The sequence below is a fragment of the Lampris incognitus genome, chromosome 1, assembly GCF_029633865.1.
Source record: "Lampris incognitus isolate fLamInc1 chromosome 1, fLamInc1.hap2, whole genome shotgun sequence".
In the NCBI taxonomy this organism is placed as follows: Eukaryota; Metazoa; Chordata; class Actinopteri; order Lampriformes; family Lampridae; genus Lampris; species Lampris incognitus.
Window position 1 is genome coordinate 122,095,385 of NC_079211.1, and position 24,356 is coordinate 122,119,740.

At 42.2% G+C, this 24,356-nt stretch overlaps 1 protein-coding gene across 1 annotated transcript; it reads left to right on the forward strand.

Annotated features, from left to right (window-relative positions):
* The first annotated feature begins 18,954 nt into the window (after positions 1 to 18,954).
* gtf2h3 (general transcription factor IIH, polypeptide 3) lies at positions 18,955 to 23,538 on the forward strand. Its single transcript, XM_056282608.1, has 13 exons — positions 18,955 to 19,209; positions 19,404 to 19,483; positions 19,581 to 19,687; positions 19,778 to 19,920; positions 20,380 to 20,442; positions 20,912 to 20,941; positions 21,047 to 21,075; positions 21,162 to 21,236; positions 21,338 to 21,391; positions 22,660 to 22,728; positions 22,853 to 22,988; positions 23,081 to 23,117; positions 23,340 to 23,538. The coding sequence occupies exons 1-13, from the start codon at positions 19,176 to 19,178 to the stop codon at positions 23,407 to 23,409; spliced, it is 927 nt and encodes a 308-aa protein (XP_056138583.1). The 5' UTR covers positions 18,955 to 19,175; the 3' UTR covers positions 23,410 to 23,538.
* The last annotated feature ends 818 nt before the right edge of the window (positions 23,539 to 24,356 follow it).

A 24,356-nucleotide genomic window follows, 5' to 3' on the forward strand; every position in this document is an offset into this window, starting at 1 on the left:
AGCAAGCCATCAGCGATGCCATTGTCAAAGATTTGATAATTGGGTGTTGCCTGCCACTGTCCCTTGTGGAAAATGAACATTTTAAACACTTTCTTGAGATTGTAGATAACAAGTACACACCAATCTCTAGGAGAACAATTTGTGAGAAACACATACCAGTTTTGGTAAAGAAAGTTAAGGAGACTGTTCTTGAGAAGCTGGAGAAAAGCTCAACAGTGTCCTTAACTACTGATATCTGGTCTGATCGTAGACTGCGTTCCTTCCTCGGAGTAACTGCTCATGTGTGCAACAAGTCAAATGAATCCTATGCCCTTGAATCCTACTTGCTGGACTGTAGACGTTTCACAGGCAAACATAGTGGAGAGCGAATTTCTTCTGCCTTTGAGGAGATCACCGACGAATATGGTATCCGTCAGAAGATAAGTTATATTGTCACAGACAATGCTGCCAATATGAAGTGTGCTTTTAAAGTTCAGATGCCACAACAGCAGTCAGATGACAGTGAGAGTGAGGAGGAGAATCTAGATGATGAGCACCTGTGGGAGGACATGAATTCTGTGGAGGACACAGAGCTACTCTGGTCATCAGGTGAGCGTCTTTCTTGTTTTGCTCACTCCCTGCAGTTAGTTGTGAATGATGGCATGAAGGAAGTTAAAGCCATCTCTCGCAGCATTGCGAAAACATCATGCTTCTCAACTCTGTTACACGGCAGCTCACAGTTCAAAGATAAATTTGAGGCTGCATTTGACTCTACGAAGACTATTCCTGCTGCAAACAACACTCGCTGGAACAGCACTTTCAAACAAGTGCAGGCCCTCACAGCTCTGGACCATAAAGCTCTGACTGAAATGTGCAGCAAGGACTATGAAGAAGTGGTATTCAGCACTCATGAGTGGAACCAGCTTAAAGAGCTGACTTCAGTTCTCACACCATTCTCAGAGGCAACAGACCTGACAGAGGGAGAGAAATCCGTCACCATTAGCATGGTTGTTCTGACTGTTCTGGACCTGCATACACACCTTGTGAAGATGGGGGAGACACGAGTACAGTGTTGGCCATTAGTAAAGGCCCTCCATCAGTCTCTGATTAAAAGATTCAATGGAATCTTTGGCAAAACAAATATGACTAAAGACAGTGGGGGACAGGAACCTTTAAGCCATAATGTGTATTTTTTAGCTACAATGCTTGATCCACAGTTTGGATTAAGCTGGGTGGATCTGGATGTTACAAATGGGCTAAATGCAACGCCACTCATGAAGTTTAGAGATGAGCTGAAGAAAACACTGACAGGTATACACACATACATTTTACATCAAGAGAAAAATATTGTGAGAGCAGTTTATTATTTGATACCTGCAGACACTGTATATCCTTTAATCTAACCTGTTTTTTTTCTTTTCTTCCATTTGCTTGTGTTTTTCAGACACTTTGATCGCTGAAGTTGAAAACTTGATGGGCTGTGAAGGTAGTGCAATGGACTACGGAGCCAGAAATGGAGAGTCACCTGGTGATTCACCTCCAGTCAAATGCCTACGCCTTCTTTCTTGTTACAAGGCTCACAAAAAACGCAGCACAGGCCAAGATACAAGTATCAGGGCACAGATAAGTAAATACTTTGATGCCATACAGGATACTGAAACTGATGATGCACTTGTCTTCTGGGACAAAAACCATGACAGATTTCCACAACTCCATAACTTGGCACTGAAGGTGTTGTCAGTTCCAGCATCCTCTGCACCAGTTGAGAGGGTATTTAGTAGAGGAGGCATCATCATGAGGCCCCACCGAGCCCGTTTAGGTCACAAAATGCTTCAGGCTCTAATTTTTCTGAAGTGCAACCAAGCTTTTGTTTAACCTCCTCATCCCTAGAGCCATGCAGGATCATCCCATCTCACCCTAACCCTGGCCCAGAAATGGGACCTTTGAGGTCTTTCACAACCACCCCTTTGTGAGTGTATTCTTAGTGTTGAGCTCAGACTTTTAAGGGTTTTACGCATTTTGTTCATGCTTGGCATGCCACAATTTTCAGTTAAATTATTCCTAGTTAATTTATGCTTTAATTTTATGAAGCAAAGTTGTTATGGCTGCCCAGGAGAGTTAATACTTATAAAAAGGACATTGTCTGGCCTTCTCTGTTGTTGTGAAAGTTCTTCATAGCCGTGCACCTAAGTTGTTTTTTCTTTTTCTATGTGAGTGTGCTCACTTTTTTGCATCTTTGGAAATCTACATGTCTTTTATAAGACTCATGCAAAAACTAAAAGAAAGTGTATCTTATTTCAGATGATGTATTTATCTGTTTACACTTAGGCACAATAATTCAACAAATCCAGATTAACATCTTGCAAGATATAAACAAAAAAAAGACTTAATTGCTTGAAAATGAGTCAAAATAGCTGGCAAAGCACCAAAATGCAAAATGTTCAAGAAAATTATTAAAAAATACCTTGCTGAAAAGAAATGTTGCTGTTGGATTTATGTGAAAGCAAACTTGATTAAAAAAAAAGATACTGGTCATTTGTTCTGTTTTGTTGTGATTTTTCTTTGATATATACAGTCTTGGTCTTGTCTCGGTCTCGACCTCCAAATGTCTTGGTCTTGTCTTGGTCTCGACCTCCAAATGTCTTGGTCTTGTCTCGGTCTCGATACTCTCTAGTCGCGATAATGTCTTGGTCTCGGTTGGTGCGGTCTTGACTACAACACTACATTGTGGGTGTGGGTTAAGTGGAGGCTGGCGAGGGGACTCGAGTTCTACAGAACAGCGAAAAAAGGCAAGTCACCTAAAACATTCAACATTTGAGATATGCATCACATTATATGCCTAGCCCAGCTCCTAGGCAGCTTTGGGGATTGAAAATGCTGTGTACACTCAAAACATCATCTGTAGTAGGACCTATCACCAACAATCATCCGAAGGAGTTGAATCAAGTGCAACTGGACTTGGTATATACCAAGTCCAGTTGCACTTGATTCAACTCCTTTGGATAACCATGACCTGGATGAATGAGAACATTCACAGACATCACCAACAATCATCTATTACCTCCCTCAACCCTTGACTGTACTTTTTCTAAGTGGAAAGATGTAGGTCTACAATGTTTTAAGATTTATTTCACAATGACACATTTCCCTGCTTTGATGATCTACATACAAAATATAATTTACCTCGCTCCAATATGTTCAGGTTTTTTCACGTGCATAACTTTATACATAAACAATTTCCTTCTCTTCCACCCCAACTCGCTTGGGAAAATATGTTAAACCCTATCCTCCCTGCTCAAAAAGGGCTAGTATCATTCTTGTATGAGAGCCTCTTAATCTTAGAAAATCATTCAACTCAGAAAATCAAAGCACACTGGTAGAAGGAACTAGATATTGAGCTAACAGATGACTATTGGGAGGGAGCGTTAAAACAGGTTAGCTCCTCCTCATGATGTGCCAGCCTAACATCATTCAATTTAAGGTGTTACATAGAATTCATTTTAGCAAATCCAGGCTAGCTGAGATATATCCAGGCTTACATCCACGGTGTGACCGTTGCTCTCACTCAGAATCAGAATCAGAATACTTTATTCATCCCCGAGGTGAAATTGGGTTCTATTACACACTCGCACTCTAATAACTAAAAATTAACAAGATACAAGATAAGAAAATAGAAACAAATAGAAACAAGAGAAACAGAAAAAATAGAAATAAAAGATAAAATAAGAAATAGAAATAAAAACAAAATATATCAACAAGCATGGTGCACATAACACCCTATCTATACTGTACTACTGCAGCACAAAAGAAACAGCACAAACAAAACCCGACAGGGCCAGTCCAATGAACATTAACTCAGAGTGTCTGACGGTCTGAGTCTGAGGGAGGAGTTGTAAAGTTTGATGGCCATAGGCAGGAATGACCTCCTGTGGCACTCTGTGGTGCTTTTCGGCAGAATGAGTCTATTACTAAAAGTACTCCTGTGCCCAACCAGCATGTCATGGAGTGGGTGGGAGACATTGTCCATGATGACACATAATTTCAACAGCGTCCTCCTCTCAGAAACCGCCACCAGAGAATCCAGTTCCGCCCCCCACAACGTCACCAGCCTTGTGGATCAGTCTATTGAGCCTGTTTGCATCCGCTACCCTCAACCTGCTGCCCCAGCACACAACAGCAAACAGGAGAGAACTGGCCACCACAGACTCATACCACATCCTGAGCATTGTCTGGCAGATGTTGAAGGACATCAGCCTCCTCAAAAAGTAGAGACGGCTCTGTCCCTTCTTGCAGTGGGCCTCGGTGTTCTTAACCCAGTCCAGTTTATTGTCTATATACACCCCCAGGTACTTGTGGTATTCCAGTGTCCACACTGACCCCCTGGATGGAGACAGGGGTCTCTGGTGTCATGTCCCTCCTCAGCTCAACAACCAGCTCCTTTGTCTTAGTCATGTTGAGCTGCAGATTGTTCTGCTCACACACACCATGTGACAAAGTTTCCCACCACAGCCCTGTACTCAGCCTCCTCGCCCTTACTGATGCATCCAACTATAGCAGAGTCATCAGAGAACTTCTGAAGATGGCAGGACTCTGTGTGGTAGTTGAAGTCCATGGTGTAGAGGGGGAAAAGGAAGGGAGACAGGACTGTCCCCTGCGGAGTCCCAGTGTTGCTGACCACTCTGTGTGAAACACAGTGTTGCAAGCGCACATACTGTGGTCTACCAGTAAGGTAGTCAACAATCCAGGACATAAGGGGGGCATCTACCTGCATTGCTGTCAGCTTCTCACCCAGTAGAGCTGGTCGGATGGTGTTGAAGGCACTGGAAAAGTCAAAGAACATGACTCTCATAGTGCTTGCTGGCTTATCCAGGTGGACGTAGGCACAGTTAAGCAGAAAAATTATGGCATCCTCAACTCCCAGTCAGGGTTGGTAGGTGAACTGGAGGGGGTCTAAGTGTGGCTTGACCGTGGGCTGAAGCTGCTCCAGGATGAGTATTTCCAGAGTCTTCATGTTGTGTGAAGTCAATGCTACCAGTCTGTAGTCCATGGAGTCCCTGGGATCCCTGCGTTTTAGGCACAGGAACAAGGCAGGATGTTTTCCACAGCACGGGGACCCTTTGAAGTCTAAGGCTCATGTTGAAGACATGGTGAAGCACTCCACATAACTGAGGGGCAAGGCTTTGAGCACCCTGGGGCTAATACCATCTGGGCCTGCCGCCTTGCTTGCGTGAAGTCTCATCAACTGTCTTCTGACATGGTCAACTGTAATGCACACTAGGTGTTACAGGTGTGTGTGTGTGTGTGTGGGGGGGGTCATCAGGATGGAGAGGGCCATTAGTCCGAGAACCCAAGGAGGGGGGGGGGAGTACAGTCCCAACTGGAGGCTGGGGTGATGTAAGGCGGAGGGGGGGCAGTGAAGTTGACGGTTGGTGAAGGCAAGCAGGCAACAGATGAGACCAGGGGGGGATGGGGAGGGGTAATTGTGTCAAATCTGTTAAAAAACACATTAAGTTCATTGGCCTGTCCAAGCTGCTCTCCACTCCTCTGCTGCCAGTCGGCCTGAAACCAGTGATGGTCTTCATACCACTTCAGACCTCTCTCATGTTGTTCTGTTGGAGTTTCTGCTCCACCTTCCTCCTGTAGTTATCTTTAGCCTGACTGATTCTCACTTTAAGGTCCAGTTGGATTTTTCTCACCTCCTCTAAAGGCCCTCTTCTTTTCATTCAGGGTGGCTTTGATGTCCTTTGTTACCCATGGCTTGTTATCTGAATAACAATGGACAGTCTTTTCAGGGACAATGCAGTCCGTACAGAAGTTTATATAGTCGGTGACACACCCTGTGACCCCATCCAGGTCATCCCCGTGCAGCTCACAGAGAGCTTGCCAGTCTGTTACCTCAAAACAGCCCTGGAGTTTCACACAGACCTCCTCCGACCATTTCCTCACTGTTTTTGTGGTCACAGGCTGCCGTTTCACAAGAGGCGCATAGCAGGGGTTCAGCTATACTCAGTTGTGATCTGACTTACCCAGGGGAGGGAGGGAAGAAGAGCTGTAAGCCTCTTTCACGTTTTCACTCACCCGCAGATCTGACCTATGTGTTTTGGTCATGATCTGCACTTCAAAATTATTGGTCTTTAGTTTTCAGCACCCTTTCAGATGTCTTAGGAGTCCCCATTGAACCAAATCCACAAATCGCCATCTTTGGAGTACCAACAAATAATTTGTTCTTATCATTGAGCACTAACCAAAGTGATATTATTGCATTCATATCTCTTCTGACTCACCGAAGGATTTTTTTTTAGCCTGGAAATCTCCCTCATCACCATCACATTCTGGGTGGTTGAAAGATATAATGTCGTATTTAACCTTAGAAATTTGTAAATATACTTTGAGGGGATCAAAAGAACGTTTTTACTGCAAATGGCAGCCTTTCCTCTCCTATTTTGCAAACCTGTCTGTATTACCCTCGGAGTAGAGATCAGATGGTGATGAGAGATCTGTGTAGCGCTATCTATCCCTTTTAACTGTCAAGGACAACGCTCCTGAGTTCTCTACACAACTCGGTATCCAATAAACTATTGAAGTATGCTAACTTCACTTCTTATGTGTTTAAAGTATGTTCTAAAGGCTCTAAAGGTCTTACAGTGTCATCTGGTAACTCCAACTAAAAAGGTTGACTACCCCTTTAAGGCGCTTAAATATTGCATATGACCCCTTTAAGGCAATCTAACATGGTCTAGACACCTCAATGTGTCACCGAGTAACTTATATTAAAACGGTGGACTAGCCCTTTAAGGTTCTAAAATATGGTGTATTAGCCCTTTAAGGTTATATATACTATGGTCTACACATCTCTGGGTGTCACTAGGTTACTTCCAATAAAAAGGTGGACTAGCCCTTTAAGGTTATAAAAATATGGTGGACGGCCCTTTTAAGGCTAACTCAACATGTCACTCACCATAGCCTAGACACCACAGAAATAAACACACATGAATAATCCACACTCACACAGGTACATAGAATTATATATACAAATGTATTATGAGTAATAATTATTAGAATGAATGAAAGTAATAAGCCTCAATGGCTAACAAGCATCTGCATTCATATACACACAAATGAATCAGACCAACACATTAGCATACAGCTCAACAACCCTATAACTAAGCCGGCAATAAAAATAAAAGAAAGTCAACCCCCAGTTGCAGGCCTGTTTCTTTATCGGGTACGTTGGGGCCCTAAACAACCCTCTTCGCTCCCCTTGGGAGCCCGCACATCCAGCTTGTACTCACAAAGAATGAATGCTCCTCTTCGTCTCGCGCTTCCCGCCGCAGCGCAGCAGCGAACGTCAGGCAGGCAGCCATCCTAGCTAACTGGCTAGTTAGCCGTTAGCACCATCTCACGGTCGAACCGTGCGCTCGCCTCGGCAGCACAACACGGCAACAGACGACTCCTTCTGCGTTCCTCGATGGTCGCATGAACACAACGCTACACTGTAACTGATAACGTTACTTCGCTAAACCAGAAGACGGCCCGACTCACTGTGGGGCAAGCCCCTTACCGCATCCAGTCCATTCGCCCGTCTTGCTGTGCTAGCAACGAACACCGACTGGCTAGCTCGCTCCGTAACGTCGCTGGGTCCACATATTGGACTGACGAGTAGTCAGTTTGTCTCCCCAGTCCACGCAAACAGTTCCCGGGATGGGTCTCGGTCGGACACCCGCACACATCACTGTTCACTAAACTTCAATTAAATTTCTCTCACCGCAAAATAGCATATAACAACTCGACATCAAACTGCTCTGTTTTGCCCACACAAGGGACGAGTGACCTCCTTTCTCTCCCAGTTCAGTCTGCTCGCGCTGACGTTCCCCGCTGCCCTCTCAACCAAGGTAAGTTATTCTCTCCACAGCCAACCAATCACAACAATAGTAAGTTTTCAACAATAAAAGTAAATGCATTTCACATTGGTAAACAACTGTTTTGCAGAACAATATCAACAATATAATATATTCATATTCAAAAGGTAAACAAAATAACAAACATAGGCAAAACTCTTATCTAATAGTGCAATATAATATATCTAAGGCCTATAATTTAACCACAGGGTTACAGATGTCCTACGTCTATCAAAACTATGTTGAATTTATGCCTGGCATTACCATCTCAATCATGCTCTAGTAATATAATAGTTAAAACCCGTCTCAAGATTTGGACTCAATTCAGACATCAATTTGGATTCCAGGCAATACCTCTTTCATCCCCTGTACACTCCAACCCTCTGTTTCCTCCCTCTGTCACTAATAGGTCTTTTGCAACCTGGGCACACCATGGGATTGCTTCTGTGAGGAATCTTTATATTGATGGCACATTTGCATCCTTTGATCAGTTAATCAGGGCATTTAACCTGCAGAAGACACACTTCTTCAGATACTTGCAAATCCGAGACTTTATTCGCAATCGCTTCCCTGGCTTCTCTGCTATCCCTCCTTCCACCTTGGTCGACAACATTCTCAATATTAATCTTTACCTCAAAGGTACTATTTCAAAGATATACAACACTCTCCTCACGTGCCAACCCTCGTCCTCTGATCTTTTATGCAGGACTTGGTCTGAGGATCTCAATATTGAAATAAAGCCTGAGGTCTGGCAGTCAGTTTTGAGGTGGGTCCACATATTGTCTATTTGTACCCATCATGGGGTTTTGCAGTGTACGTTGGTTCATAGAGTGAACTGGTCTAAAAGCAAACTAGCCTGCATCTACCCTGGAACTTATCCAAACTGTGATAAATGTCACGCAGGACCAGCTAATCTCATCCACATGTTCTGGGCTTGTCCTGCACTGTCCTTGTTTTGGAAGTCATTTTTTGATTCCCTTTCAGCTATCACATCTACTTACATCCACCCCTCTCCCTTAGTTGCCCTGTTTGGTGTCCTCCCCACTGGCCACTCATTGCTGTCCTATTTTGTGGAACTTGCAGCTTTTCTCACATTATGAGTGAGGCGTGTTATTCTGATGCACTGGAAGAGCCCCCATTCCCCCTCTCATACCCACTGGATAAAGGATGCCCTATCCTTTGTGAAGCTGGAGAAAATTAAACACTCCATGGACAATTTTATAAAATCTGGCAATCCTTTCTGGGACATGTCAGGTCCCTCCAACTGGATTCTATCCCCATTAACTAGGTACCCCCCCTGCACTGTACCAATATCTTGTACTTCCTGGCTGAGTCCTGTTTTCCCCATATAAAAAGCACACAGTATGTATAGTATGTTACTATCACCAAATTGTCTTGATTTGCCTTGAACGTTTTTTTTTTTGCTTTCTTTTCAAAACTATGTATGTATGTATGTTTTACGTTATGCTATGTTATGTTGTTGTATGTGTTGAAAATCTTATAAATAAATCATATTTTAAAAAACTATGCTGAATTTGTCATTATTCATCTGTAGCCTTGCAGCTTTGGCTGGCTTGCTTAATTTCTACATGTATTTTACAAATGTACATTGTTTAATGCTCTTGCCTATGACACTTAATCAATGCAAACCCATGAACTTATTATGAACAGATGACACAGATATGGTATTCTCATTTTATTTTCAGATACTCCCAAGGCACGTGGGGGGGGGGGGGTTCATTTGTTGTTTTGTCTGTTCTGTTTGTTTTGCATGTCTTTAAAAATATAAAACATGGAGATATTTGTTAATATTGGATACTGTATTTGTACCTACATCTCCAATAAAAATACTTTTGAAAAAAAATTTGTACAGAAAAATCTAATAATCAAATGTGACCGATGTGTGCTCTGCAGAATCTGAAACATTAAGTCTGACACTGCAAGGCACGGTGGGCCAGTAGTTAGCACTGTTGCCTCACAGCAAGAAGGTCCTAGGTTCGAACCCCAGGCCGTTTCAGGTACTTTCTGTGGAGTTTGCATGTTCTCCCTGTGTTTGTGTGGGTTTCCTCCAGGTGCTCCTTTTCCTCCCACCATCAAAAAGACATGCATGTTAGGGTTAATACTCCTGTCTGTGCCCCTGACCAAGACAATGGAAAGAAGAATTGGAGTTGGTACCTGGTCGCTGCAGCTGCCCACTGTTTCTATACAATAGGATAGGTTAAATGCAGAGAACAAATTTGTTGTAAGAATACAATGACAAAAAAAATTGGCTTTCTTTGTTAAATCATTTGACAAAACACAACATATGAACTTTGCTGTCGATTAGTATCGCTGAGGATGGAATGAGATACAAGCATGAAATACCTCAACATGGTGCTTGCTTGTATGTTGAGCCCTACTTATGCTTTTCAATGACCCAACAGATCCTCACACAGATCATACTCACAGAAGGGGTTTAGGCTCCTAAAAATCTGGTCAGATGAAAAAATAATTTATTTACCTTAAAGTTAAATTTAACTACATCAAATAAATGTATACATTGCATGCCCTTCTGTCCTATCATGTTTGACTTTGCCATTTTCACCCCAATGTTTTTATCAAGTGACTTTTCTTAGTGATCAAAAGCTTTTTGTCTGAAATTGCAAAGGACGTTGTAATATTTTCGGATCAAGGATCGACTCTGAGCCCTTTCTTGTTTTCAATGGTGATGGACAGGTTGACAGACGAGATCAGGCAGGAGTCTCCGTGGATTATGGTGTTCGCAGGGGACATTGTGATCTGTCGTGAGAGTAGAGAGCAAGTTGAGGAGAGCCTGGAGAGGTGGAGATATACACTGGAGAGAAGAGGATTGAAAGTCAGTAGGAGCAAGATGGAATACATGTGTGAAGGAAAGAGAGGCAGCGGACTGGTGAAGATGCAAGGAGTAGAGGTGACAAAGATGGATGAGTTTAAATACTTGAGGTCAACTGTTCAAAGTAACAGAGAGTGCGGAAGAGAGGTGAAGAAGAGAGTGCAGGCAGTGTGCAGAAGAGTGTCAGGAGTGATTTGCGACAGAAGGGTAGCTACCAGAAAGCGTTAAAGGGAAGGCGTACAAGATGGTAGTGAGATCAGCTATGTTGTATGGTTTGGAGATGGTGGCACTGACAAAAAGACAGGAGGCAGAGCTGGCGGTAGCAGAATTGAAGATACTAAGGTTTTCGTTGGGATTGATGAAGATAGACAGGATTAGGAATGAGTATATTAGAGGGACAGGTTAGGTTGGACGGTTTGGAGACAAAGAAAGAGAAGCAAGATTGAGATGGTTTGGACATGTGTGGAGGAGAGATGCTGGGTATATTGGGAGAAGGATTCTGAATATGGGGCTGCCAGGCAAGAGAAAAAGAGGAAGGCCAAAGAGGTTTGTGGATGTGGTGAGGGAGGACATGCAGGTGGTTGGCGTGACAGGAAGATGCAGAAGACGGGAAGAGATGGAAACGGATGATCCACTGTGGCGACCCCTAACGGAAGTAGCCGAAAGTACTTAGTTTACCATTTTCGGAACCTTCACGGCTTCTTCTTGTCATAACGTTTTGAAGGTGCATATCAGGACTTACATGATTGTATTTCGAGTAGGTTACAAACCGGTCATTGTGGATCAACTTGGTACATGTGCATGTTTAGAAGATGGAAACACATTTTTGTTTTTTTATGAAAGCATGACAACAAGCATGCATTTTTGCGTTCTTCTGCGGGTAGCGCCACTTGTAGCTGCCGCTGCCACTATTTAAACCAGCCCTTGCTGCAATGGTCTGCTATCGGAAGGACGGAGAGAAAATCGTGCTTTTAATACTCGGTGGTGTTTGAAGCATTTCATGCATTTATTACTTCGAGCCTGGAGGTTACAGACTTGTTCGCGGATACACTCACGAAAACCCGGTCATTCATACACTATGCGACGTGAACATAAACCGTAGTTTATAGTCCATGGGCCGGACGATATTTCGGTACACTCAAGGTGGCAAAACTTACTTATAATTTTTGAAAGGATCCATGTCTGTAGATGATATTTTGGTATGATAACCATTCCTGAGTGGCAGCTGTATCGCAGTTATCAGCTCATGAAGTTAACCACCCGCTAAACTAAATTGCATTTTAGACGCTGGTGCATATCCTGGTTTAGCCTCATGGTCAGGACATTTTTCAATGTTCTATAATATTGTCTTTGGTATCATTTTAAAGGGGACCTTCTTAGCTTTCATTCAAGCCCTGTTGTGGATATTTCTCACAAATATAGAGGTCACTTGAGCTCTTCAACCCGTCAATAACACACATCTTTCTGCAATTTTCGCCTAAACTATATACTTTCTTTTAGCCCTGTGGCATCTAGGAATATCAGGGACACAAAACACAAAAACTGGAATACTCACAGGACTGTAAAGATTCAGAAAATGTATAATATACCCATACTATTTCATTGTGTGAGGTGATTGTGAGCCTTAAATGAGAACTAGACCAAAGCCAGTTAGGTCACAAACTGGTCTCTATACATTTGTTTAAATACACAATCAAAATACATGATAAAAAGGAATACCATAGTGAGGTAATGAACTATTTTAATATTTTAAACAACATTGACATTTACATATACTTAGTCAATGATACATGTAATCCCATATCATTAGTGGGTATATGTAATGGTAATGGGTAGGGTAATGGGTATATGTGAATATGGTTACATTATTGTTATCAAGCTCTGGGTAACCAAGTCCAGAATCAACATCCTGTGCATCAATAGACTACTACCACAGTAATACCATCAGAATCATCACACTGTCATTCATCAAACTGCTCGTTTCTCTCATCATCTGACTCCCCAAGTTCAAAGTCCAGTTCTGGACCATCCTGCTGTTTTTGGTTACTGCAGGTCTGTAACCTGCACATGTCTGTGCATGGAAGTCCATTTGACAGGCACATGCAGCTTGGCATTTTGCATGAATGCACACACTTGCATGTTAGCATTTCCAAGACCACATCTGGTGCAGGTGGGGAGCGCATCCAGTAAATGGCCAGCTTGCCTTCATCGTCTGTCCATCCATACTCAGTAGGGCTTGGCACGACAGGGTTAGCCTGCAGACAGCACTTCCATATTGCTGCCTGATAGTTGGCTCGTTGAACATGCATAAAGAGACAGTCTCTACATGGTGGCAGCTGGCTGGACTCAACCTCTCCCCTTTTGGTGCAGAAGAGCTGGTAACGCAGTTTGTTCACCTCAGCAGTGCTGCTATTAGCAACATACATCCGACAGGTGAACTGCTCAATTTTCTGGAACAGCTCATCACTCACATTCCATGTCTGTCCCAGTTGACTAAAAGTCTCTTGGCAGGAAGTGTGCTTTCTCACTATCTTCAGGGCATTCAGCTTCCCTCGACCAGAGAATGCACTGACAGTGTCGCAGCCTGTGAAGGCATGTAAGCCAATTAGGCTGTCACAGATGCTGTCTCCAAGTGAACTTGCCAGTTTGGTGATGTCGACAAACCGTGTGCGGTTCTGAGTCCCACACTTCTGGTAGATGGGACAGGTGATGTCCTTCTGGAAGCCAAGACAAAGCACCATGACATCAGTGTCCTCAGCTGTGATGATAACTGACTTTGAGCCCGCATTTGCTGCATGCAATGCATGCAGGAGCAGACGGGTGTCAGCTTCTTCATGTGTGGAGTGCAGTTCTGCTGCTTCCTCACACCCATCTTCTGTCAACTTGTAGCAGGTTTCCTCACAGGTCATGTACAACACCTTGCCATGCAGCATAGCTCTGTATCGTGGGAGTTTCCACTCTTCCACCAGAAACTTGATGAGACTGGTCTTGTTGGAGGAACTGCACAGAAATTTTCTCCACTGCTGGACGTGGTGTCCCCCTGCAAGATTCTTGTACTGGAGAGTGATGTCTCCACCCCAGTTCAGTCGTTCAGCATCTTTGATCGAAGTCTGGTGATAGACATCAAAAACAACATCAATCCTCCCACTCTGTGCTCCCTCATGGAGGACCTGGGTCAAGGCTGACTCTGCCACCTGTGCAAAGGTTTTGTTGTTGCCATTCATTTTTTGGACCAGGCTCATCCCATCAATGATGGAAGTAGATGGGATTGGGATGTCTTCTGCAGGAGATACATTCTTTTCAAGCTCTCTGGCAAGTGCAGCCTTGTTTGTTTTTCGTAAGGACCCATCAGCATTTGCCAGTGCCCATGGTAGTGGGCCCAATGGGTAGGCAAGGACATCCTTCAGATTCACCTTCCTGCTTTCTGCCACCATGATCATGTGACTGAAAAGGTTTCTATCTGCCTTCAGAACCACATCCTGTGCTTTCTTTCCATGAGCTTGTTTTGTGCTGACATTGGAGAATGTTTTCAGACTTTGCTTGGTCATCTTGTCGTGGAATTTCACAGGTGGTGGGTCTGCATCTAACCTTGTTTGCTGGAATGCTTGGTAGGCCTCTTCTCCTTTCTCAAGAGCTCTCAAGAGATCTATGGTCACATCAGGTGGAGCCATGTTGCCAGTGGCGAGGCTAACCAAATCAATCTCATCAGGGGACATAGGATTGAGCCAGTTATTCTCCATAAGGTCCATGAGAGACTGGACATCTGCTTCATCTCTCTTGATCCTTGGACTCTGTAGATCTGGATGAGATCATTTGCACCTGCCTTGACCTGTCAGGTCTCTCAGCTGTCTGAGGTACATGCTTCTATACTCAGCTGTGAGATAATATTTGGTCACAGCTCCTGGCTTCAAGCTGAATCCCTTTGTCCCTCCAGCTGTTTGGGTGTCTTTGTTCACCGTTTCTTCTATAGCTTGGTCAACAGGGATTCGGCCAAAGGGATTGGTGGAGCCCAGTTGGACTGAGAAGCCTCCTTCCATGAATTCTGTGTACACATCTGGGTGTGTGATGGGCAGCTCAGACATCTGGGCGTAGTAGTAGGGGAGGTAGCGTGCATAATTCATCCTGTCATAAGCAAAGCACCATGGGATCATTGCTCGAATGCTAGCCAAGTGTAGCATCCAGTCTCCCTCTCTGGATGCTCGGATGAGCCCCAACAAGATTTCAACCATGTCCAAATAGGACATCCAGAAGTTCGAGAGGCTGCCGTTTCCACCTCTAAGGAACTCACGGTAGACTTCAAATAGATCCATGATGCGTGTACAAGAGCTGTTCTCGAGGACCTCCTTCAAAGCATGTTGTGAGACTTCTTTCCCAAGGCTGTCAATGGTCTTCAGTGTCTCATTCAGGTGAACCATGTCATTCCTGTGAGTTTCTTCCAACCAGGACAGGAAACCATTCAAGGTCAGTCGCATGAGAGCCTCATGCAGGAGCTTGTGTAGTCGCACTGCCCTGTTGTACTTGCGGCCATCCATAACACCAGCAACTGAGCCTTCTGCAATCATGCCAGACTCAATGCAGAGGTCTTTGAGTCCAGCATCTTGGAAACGCTTTCCTATTATTGCCAGCAGTGCGCAGATGGTGTGGAATACCCCAAGCCTAACGATGATATCATGGAACTTGTCATGGTGTTTCCATGTGATCTCGACAGCCTTCGCATACAGGGCTTGGTCAAAGACACAGACAATCTTCCTCAGGCCTAAGCACTGCATGATGCTCAGTGACTGGTTAAGCACCTCGTTGACAGTAGACATTTGTGTCGCTGGAGCATTGATGGTAGGCAGATAGCCTATATTGTCGGGGATGACCGTCATCTCTCCTCGAGTCAGGATGTTGAAGCCTGTCCAGCTGCTGACTGACTGTTCTTCTTGTTGTGACATGCGTGCTAGGACCCAAAGAAGGTTTTTCTCTCTGGCAAGCTTAGTATTGGCTGCAGTATCGGCATCTGCCTTTTTCCTTTGTGGTGGCCCTACCCGTTGTCCAGCATTGTAAGTTGGTAACATTGGTGGGGGTCCATCAATGCTTCTCTTCTTTGTTTTGGGAACAGTGGGCATGGGTTGGACAGGAAATGGGTTGACTGGCTTTGCTTGCACAGCAATCCCATTGACTCTGTGAGATGTTCCCTCACCACTGACAGTTTCTTCAAGACGGTCGATATTGTCCCAGGCTAAAGCTGTGAATATGCCAGGATGGATGTTAGCTGGAAGGGCAATGCCACTCCCTGATGATGAGAGTTTCTGGAGACACAGGGCAGTGTTGATCTCTTCCATCTGTGAATAGGACACACTGTGACCAAGTCGGTTGAGGATGTTTATCAACTCTACATTTCCTGTCAACGATTTGACACTGAATGGCAGAACAATGTGCTTGGAAGGCTTGGTATTTCCACATGTCACTGCATATACTATGTCATGGCCAAATGACTGCAGAAGGCACTGCACTCTCTGGGATGCATGATCAGGATCATTTGAGCCTGTGAGTAGAGAGTACAGGAAGATAATGAGCGACTCTGGAATGGTAGGACATTCTGCTTCTGGTTTGACTTCAGGCGGCCAGGTTTGAGGAACATCTTGACTTTTAATGTCTGCTCTCAATTTGATGGCTGCTTTGGCTATAACATCTTGTGCACTGACACTTTTCAGGGTCTGCAGCTCCCTTTTGAGAGACTGATTTTCTTTGGCAAGTTCCCTCATGGACAACTTATCGGGATAGAGGAGGAATTTTCCTTTCTCATCAGGGAATATCTGCAAGGCTCCAGCAAACTCACTCTCCAGGTTTCGCCTTATGTGCTTCTTGGTTGATTCCTTGACTTGGGCAATGCCTTGGGAGTTCATTGAAGCTACCAGTCTAGAAGAGAGATCAGTCATTGTCATCACTTGAGGATTGCCAAAAAGCTCCATCCTGATGAAGAGGAACAGCTCATTGTATGCCTTATTCACAGCAGCTTCATACTGGGCTGCAGCATCATCATCTTCATTGCTGGCAACCTCTCCTTTGGAAACCTCTTCTTTGGTGTAAAGTCTATAGCATGACCTGTGGTAGTGCCCTTCAGCTGCTACAAGGTCTCTACTCACAATGGCAAGGATTCTGCTGTCCCTTTTCTTTGTGGCTGCACTCCTGATCTTTGCATCAGCTAGCAGTTCTCGACACTGCACCAGTACTTCTCTCGTATTCTGTCTCTTGGAATATTTGCTGTTTTTCTGACAAAATATGCACTCTGCATCATAAGTCCTAGATGTACTTGGAGCATGTCGAGCTACTCTCTTAAATTGTTTCTCTTCAGCAGAGACACAACTTTTCTTTTCTTTTGCAAGGAGGCCATCAAGAATTTGCTTCATAGTGAAGATACTGCGACACTTTCTGTGGTAGTAGATTGCTGGAATCTGTCCCTCAGGAATGTCTTTTGCCAGTTTCAAAACTGGTGCATGATTTCGTATCTGAGCTGCCCTGAGCAGAGTTCTCCATGAGTCGACACTTTGTAGTGAAACCAGCTTATCTGTATCATCAGAACAGTGGATAATGCACTCCACCCGTGGGCACTTTGGTATTGGGTAAAAACTTGCTTGTTCACCAGTGGCCATATTCAGTCAGTTTTCACCTGCCACATACAAACAAATACATGTAACTTAGGTGTATGAACACTACTAAAACAAAGTTTACTTTGCTTCACCAGCGTCATATTACCATTATTTATCTTACATAGCCACAAATAGATACATTACCTAGTTGCTATGCAACAGCTGTATTTTGTCCACATGAGGCCGCTAAAATCAACACAAGATGAAAGTTCCTCGTAGCCACTTTAACTAATCATATTAACATATACATTAAAAGAACATGCTAACATTATGGGAAATTAGCTTACAATCTTCTCCAGAGTGAGACAAGAAGATAGATACCAGTTTCCTCTATATGTGTTTAGTAGAAAGCTATCTGGCTGCACGTTAGCCTAGCTTAGCACAATGAATGGAAGTACACAGTACTGGTTATCCTTGGTTGTTGGCCAACTAAGAACTGTCCCAGAGTTTAAGCTAGGCTAATCAGTACCAGGGGTGTTGAAATGCTATATTTGTAAAAATCTGGGCAAATACACAATCGTGAGAGGCACAGAAACAGGTTTCCTGAAAGAAAAATGAAATAGCTGCTCATTTGGAAAGGTTATCATGTATTATTTTACTTCTGTTAGTGTACCAAATAAAATGGCACCAGTGAAGTTGTGTCACCTTGGGTGATATCGATATCTGGTCTGACCCATGGACTAACTGGCTTTGGTCTAGTTAGTTTCTTAGTAATAATGCCCTTCTAATTTAAGGTTCACAATCACCTCACACAATGAAATAGTATGGGTATATTATACATTTCCTGAATCTTTACAGTCCTGTGAGTATTCCAGTTTTTGTGTTTTGTGTCCCTGATATTCCTAGATGCCACAGGGCTAAAAGAAAGTATATAGTTTAGGCGAAAATTGCAGAAAGATGTGTGTTATTGACGGGTTGAAGAGCTCAAGTGACCTCTATATTTGTGAGAAATATCCACAACAGGGCTTGAATGAAAGCTAAGAAGGTCCCCTTTAAAATGATACCAAAGACAATATTATAGAACATTGAAAAATGTCCTGACCATGAGGCTAAACCAGGATATGCACCAGCGTCTAAAATGCAATTTACTTTAGGGGGTGGTTAACTTCATGAGCTGATAACTGTGATACAGCTGCCACTCAGGAATTGTTATCATACCAAAATATCATCTACAGACATGGATCCTTTCAAAAATTATAAGTAAGTTTTGCCACCTTGAGTGTACCGAAATAGGAAATGTTGGGCTCTGGCCCATGGACTATTATGGTTCACCAATCTATCTCGGACCGAAGCTCCGCCTTGTCCCTCCACTCAACCAATGAGGTTGCAGTAGCAACGTTTGCAGTAGTTCCGGAAGGCTAATAGCGCCCTAACGTTCGTTACGAGCAAAAGGTCAACGATCCGGGTGAGGTTTAGGTTTAGAATTTGGGTTTGTGTTACGATAAGAGTTAAGTTTAATTATCCATCCCCGGCATGGATCCACAACAAGTATCACCGGTTGAAAGCGTAGAGTTAAGGCGGAACTTTTGTCCGAGGTGGGTTGGTGAACTGGCGACCACAATAAACAAACACACCCCGCACCAGTGTCTCTCTCTGATGACGTATCCAAGTCTTTGCTGCTGCTTCTCCGGCATGACTTCACAAGTTTTGGTGATCTCATAGATTTTATTAACAATTTAATGTCTGTACTCTGTACACATTCAGACTTTTAAGGCATTAGCATCCCAAAAAATACTTTTGTGTAAAGTTTGATTCCTTCAAAAATGGAATCCAACGGATAGAAGTTTAAGATCATTGCTAACGTCCTCTTTTATGCTAATAGCAAATCCAGTTGTCATGGCATCGGGTATGTTATTGACTGTACTTTCTAAATGCTTTCTAAATGCTATTTTTTCACAAGTGAAGGAGTTTGCTCGTCAATAAACTCGTCGTGGGGACCTTGCGAATTCAGTGATTCATTTCTATTAAAAACAGCTCAATACATGCAAATATTAGACGAATGAATTTGTTACGGATTAATTTGTACTTTGCCTTTTTCAGAGGACGAATTCAATCTGCTGGTCATTGTTATAGACGTAAATCCCATATGGTGGGGGCAGCAAGCTCAACGTGATCCAGAGGTAATATTTTGTTTATGATAGTGTTACAGGTCACAAACGGTTTAAAATGTTTTTTGTTTTTTTTAATAAGGCTCGATTTCCTCTTGCCTCCACCCAGTTTACTTTATCAAAGTGTTTGGATGCTATTATGGTGATGGGGAACTCGCACATGGCCATGACTACGACAAACAAATTGGCTATCATTGCCAGCCACTGTCAAGAGAGGTAACAGACCAGCAGTGTACTGCAGTCTAAATCTAATTTTCTATCAGTTTTTTCACCTCATCTTCCAAATCTATTTCTTGTTCCACTTAGCCACTTTCTATATCCTTGCAAGAATGGGAAAATAGGAGATGGTCTCGGAGATGATACATGCTCTAGTGGAGATGGAAAGTATGAACTTCTGTCAGTTGCTAATAACCATATTGCTGAAGAAATAAAGAATTTCATGTCAAAAAGTAAGTACTTGTCTTTCATATAATTCATTAGGTTTTACATAAACTCTAAAACTAGGCAGCTAACTTTGAGTATATCTCACCATTGGATGATGTCTGTGAATGTTCTCATTGGATGAGTAATGTTATTGAAATGGAGTAGGGTCACTTGTGAAGGTTTTTCTTTGTTAGTTTATCTGTTTTGAGCCCAGTTCAACTACATATTGACAATAACATAGAAATAATAATAGTAGATAATCTTAAGAATAGGACATAGAAATGTCAATTCAAGTTAAAATGGGGTTTTAACTTGAATTCAGCCACAAACATACCTGGTACATGTTCATTAACTTGTTTCTGTTGACTCCCATTAGCACATTCACACCATGTATTATCATTTTATATTATGGTCATCTATCTTAATGGCTGTGCAATGTTGACAGTCCTGCTCTTATTTTTTATTACGTGATTTTTGTCTTACAGCTGATGTGAAGGGACATTCAACAGATACTTTGCTGGCTGGTTCCCTTGCCAAAGGGCTATGTTGTATCTTTTTTGTAGAGATATCTTGAACTTCAGATATACGGTTTTGACATTTTAGGCATTTACTGAACCAGTTTGGTTTATACAGCCAGAACACCTTAGTACTCAGTGAAACGCTAAGTTGCAAATAGCATAAGAGATTAAAGAAGTTGAAGGAACAACAATACACCAATGACAGAGGAAGAGCTTTCATATCGAAATAAGGTAAAGGACTGGCAAACTTTCTGTCTACTTTTTCCACAAAGGTTATTTCATTGATATTTATATTTAGTCCAGCTGTTACATGGATAAATAGTGTATAGTGTATAGTTGTATGGGCAGACATACGATATATTGGTGAGCATTTTAAGTAAAAAGTAAATGGAGTGCGGTACCTTTTTAGCTGTTGTGCACATAACCATCAGGATAGCTTAGCGTTGAAACTACTGCGCTTTTATTTATTATAATTAATTCTTTAACCTTCAATGGTCAGATATTCACAGAGTCATAAAGGAGTTGGAAGGTAAATTAAATGTTATTAGGCCTAAATAATTACTGTTTCTATGGTTTTTGTTTCTCAATTTTCATTGCTGTCAAATATTTCAAATGTACCATTTCTGCTTTTCAGCTGGACAAGAAATCAAATCAAGGATATTGGTAAGACCAAAAAAAGACTGCTTTCATGGATTATCTGCTTTTATTGATGTGATTTAAACAGTCTCTGTATGGTCTTCACTGGATAGGTGATAAAAGCAGCGGATGACTGTGCCCATCAGTATATGAACTTCATGAATGTTATTTTTGCTGCCCAAAAGCAGGTAAAACAATTGAGCTTACTTTCCTTCTACCATTGCATCTACCATAATTTATGGATCTCCTTCATTAAGAATGTTCACCTCTGTTTTGTGTTTGCATTTAGAATATCCTAGTAGATGCTTGTGTGTTGGACACAGACTCAGGTCTACTTCAGCAGGTATGTATATTCTTTGTGGATCGTTTAAGAATGACAAGTACTTTCAGTAGTGTTAACCTCTGATACTAAATTCAGCAAAGTATTACAACATCAGGTTAACATCCTGATACCGCCACAGACTACAGTACCTCTGTAATTGCTGCAGTGTCACACACAGATGGTTTGAGCAGTTTTAGGTACAGAAATAGGACAGAATTAGAAACCAGGCATTTAACCAGCACTCACACAACTTCTTGCATTGAGTTGGGTATGATCCATGAATTTTGATACTTAAAACAAGTGAAGTTATGTTTTGATGTTGGGACATTTTGGTTGTGTTGTGCAATCTTAACCTGTATTCAAGCTACATCCATGCCTTTGATAAATTAAGGAAACCTATAGACACCATGGTAATAACAGTGACATTTTACCACTCCAAAAGCCTGAGATCCATTTGACATGAAACTATCACCAGCGCTATTACAACTGCATCATTTCTACCACCAAACAAATCATGCTTAACCTGGATTTTTGCAATTGGTGTATCTGTTAAACATTTTTTCAAGCTTGTTCTACCATATCTGTTTAAGCCATAATGATTTTGCTTACACTTCAAACCTGTCGCTACCTGCTGCCTTCCTCCACATTTGTGGCAGTGCCACATAAAATGCCATGCACTGTATCACTATTCCCATGAAAGTCCTAGCTGACAGTAACCATTAAAATGAACATGAACGAGTTAATGACTTGGATATTCTTAGATAATCTACTACTACTTTCGGCTGTTCCCATTAGGGGTTACCACAGCGGATCATCCGTTTCCATCTCTTCCTGTCCTCTGCATCTTCCTCTCACCACATCCATAAACCTCCTCTTTGGCCCATATTCTGTATCCTTCTCCCAAAAGACCCAGCATCTCTCCTCCACACGTCCAAACCATCTGAATCTTGCCTCTGTTGCTTTCTTTGTCTCCAAACCATCCAACCTGAGCTGTCCCTCTAATATACTCATTCCTAATCCTGTCCTCCTTCATCATTCCCAATGAAAATCTTATCTTCAACTCTTGCCACCTCCAGCTCTGTCTCCTGTCTTTTCATCAGTGCTACCATCTCCAAACCAAGATATACTTTAAGACTAAGATATTCTTCGCTAATCTGATTTTAAATATGCCAGTGACAGAACGCATCAAAAAAGGAATTTTATTTGCCAGTAAATCTTCAGGATTGTAGCTCTAACCATCAAGGGTTTTTCATGTGCAGAGCCAGGATTTTCACTTTGTTTTTGGTTAGGCTTGTGACCTAACTGGAGGATTGTACCTTAAGATACCACACAAGGCTGCCCTGGCACAATACCTTTTGGTGAGTGTCCATTGCAGTGTTTCACATTTGTAACAAGATTGCTTTTATGGAAATTATACAAATCAACTTCAACTTTGAATTAAGATTATTTGGGATAGTGATTGATATTTTGCTTCCTGGTTAGTGGGTATTCCTGCCTGATTCCGAGCAGCGTGCGCAGCTGGTACTCCCACCACCCGTTCATGTAGACTACAGAGCTGCGTGCTTTTGCCATCGTAACCTTATTGAAATTGGTTATGTCTGTTCTGTATGTTTGTCAAGTAAGTATGATTATGATAGTTCATATCTAATGAAATAACATTTAATAGTAGAACTAGTATTTGACAATTAAATGATGTCTCTTGTCTTTAAGTATTCTGCAACTTCAGTCCCATCTGCACAACTTGCGAGTAAGCCCTTTTTTTTTAATGTTTTTGTTTAAAAGGTAATCCATGCCATGCATTAACACTGAAGTCAAAGCATTATACCTGTTTTTAATGCTACTGGTATTAATCCTGAAAGCATGCCATTTGCTTTAATTGTTTTTGTTTTTTGCCTCAGCCCTAAGTAGGTGTCAAATTTGTTGATTGTAGTTTGTTTTACCAAAATTGTGTATGCCTTTTGGTTTGTAGGACTGCTTTCAAAATCCAATTACCACAGATGGTTAAGCCCAAGAAGAAGAAAATCAAGCCATCCACGTGATGTGTGTCAGAAGGATACTGTGCACTTAATATGCCTATTTTTGATATTACTGAATAAACCACTACTGACTGGTGTAGTTGACAATTTCAGTGATGTATGTTTGAATCAATGGACTGTATTAAAAGTGACTGACTGATGAGGGATTCCCATTTCTCATCTCAACTGTAGAGCTCCTCCATCAAACCAAGCCTCAGTAAAGGTTTAATCTTATTGGAGGGGGGAAAGTTACATGTCCATTCCCAAGGAACATTTTAAGTTGAATTTGCATCTCCCACTCTTGCCATTTTTGTAATGTTAATTTTACCATATGCTTTAAAATTTAAAGCAACATTTGAAATTAGATTCTTAGAATATACTCTGGGGAAAATTTTTAAATTAAGTTTGCATGTAACTGCCATTTGTGTTTAGATAAACATTCTCACTCCTTTGGCTGCTGTTCTTTTGATGGAGTTGGCTAGTAAACAGAGTTACTCTCCAAACCCAGCTGCCGTGCTAGTCAAAACTTGTTAGGTTGAAATCCCATTATTTAAGAAGGACGGGTTACATTTTAAACCAGACAGAATAAGAGTACTTCTCTAGAATTAATAAACGTCTGAATGCTATCAAATTAAAATAAGTAACTCAAAAGTTAAAAAAAAAAAAAGTAGAGGTATTCCAAAAATGTCAACAATGGAAGAGTTCAATATCACTGTTGCACAAGAGGAGTTCAGTGAGGACAGACTAGCCAGCAACAGCAAACAGTATTTTTCCTTATAGCCGTCTTTGCCTTCTGGACCAGACCAGTCTCGAGTTAATCACAAAGGTCAATTTGATTGGATAACACAGCGACTTTTGTGAAAGCAAAGTGAAATTTAAAGTTGTTAATGGAGAACTACGCTGATGAGCCAAAACATGACCACTCACAGGTGAACCGAATAACATTGATCATCTCCAAACAATGGCACACG

Bases quoted from the DNA above. Each gene is read 5' to 3' on its own strand.
- gtf2h3 (XM_056282608.1), top strand. From the start codon at position 19,176: ATGCTAATAGCAAATCCAGTTGTCATGGCATCGG. The intron at 19,921-20,379 runs GTAAGTACTTGT...TTTGTCTTACAG, and splicing joins AAAGAATTTCATGTCAAAAA to CTGATGTGAAGGGACATTCA. The intron at 20,443-20,911 runs GTATCTTTTTTG...TTCAATGGTCAG, and splicing joins CCTTGCCAAAGGGCTATGTT to ATATTCACAGAGTCATAAAG.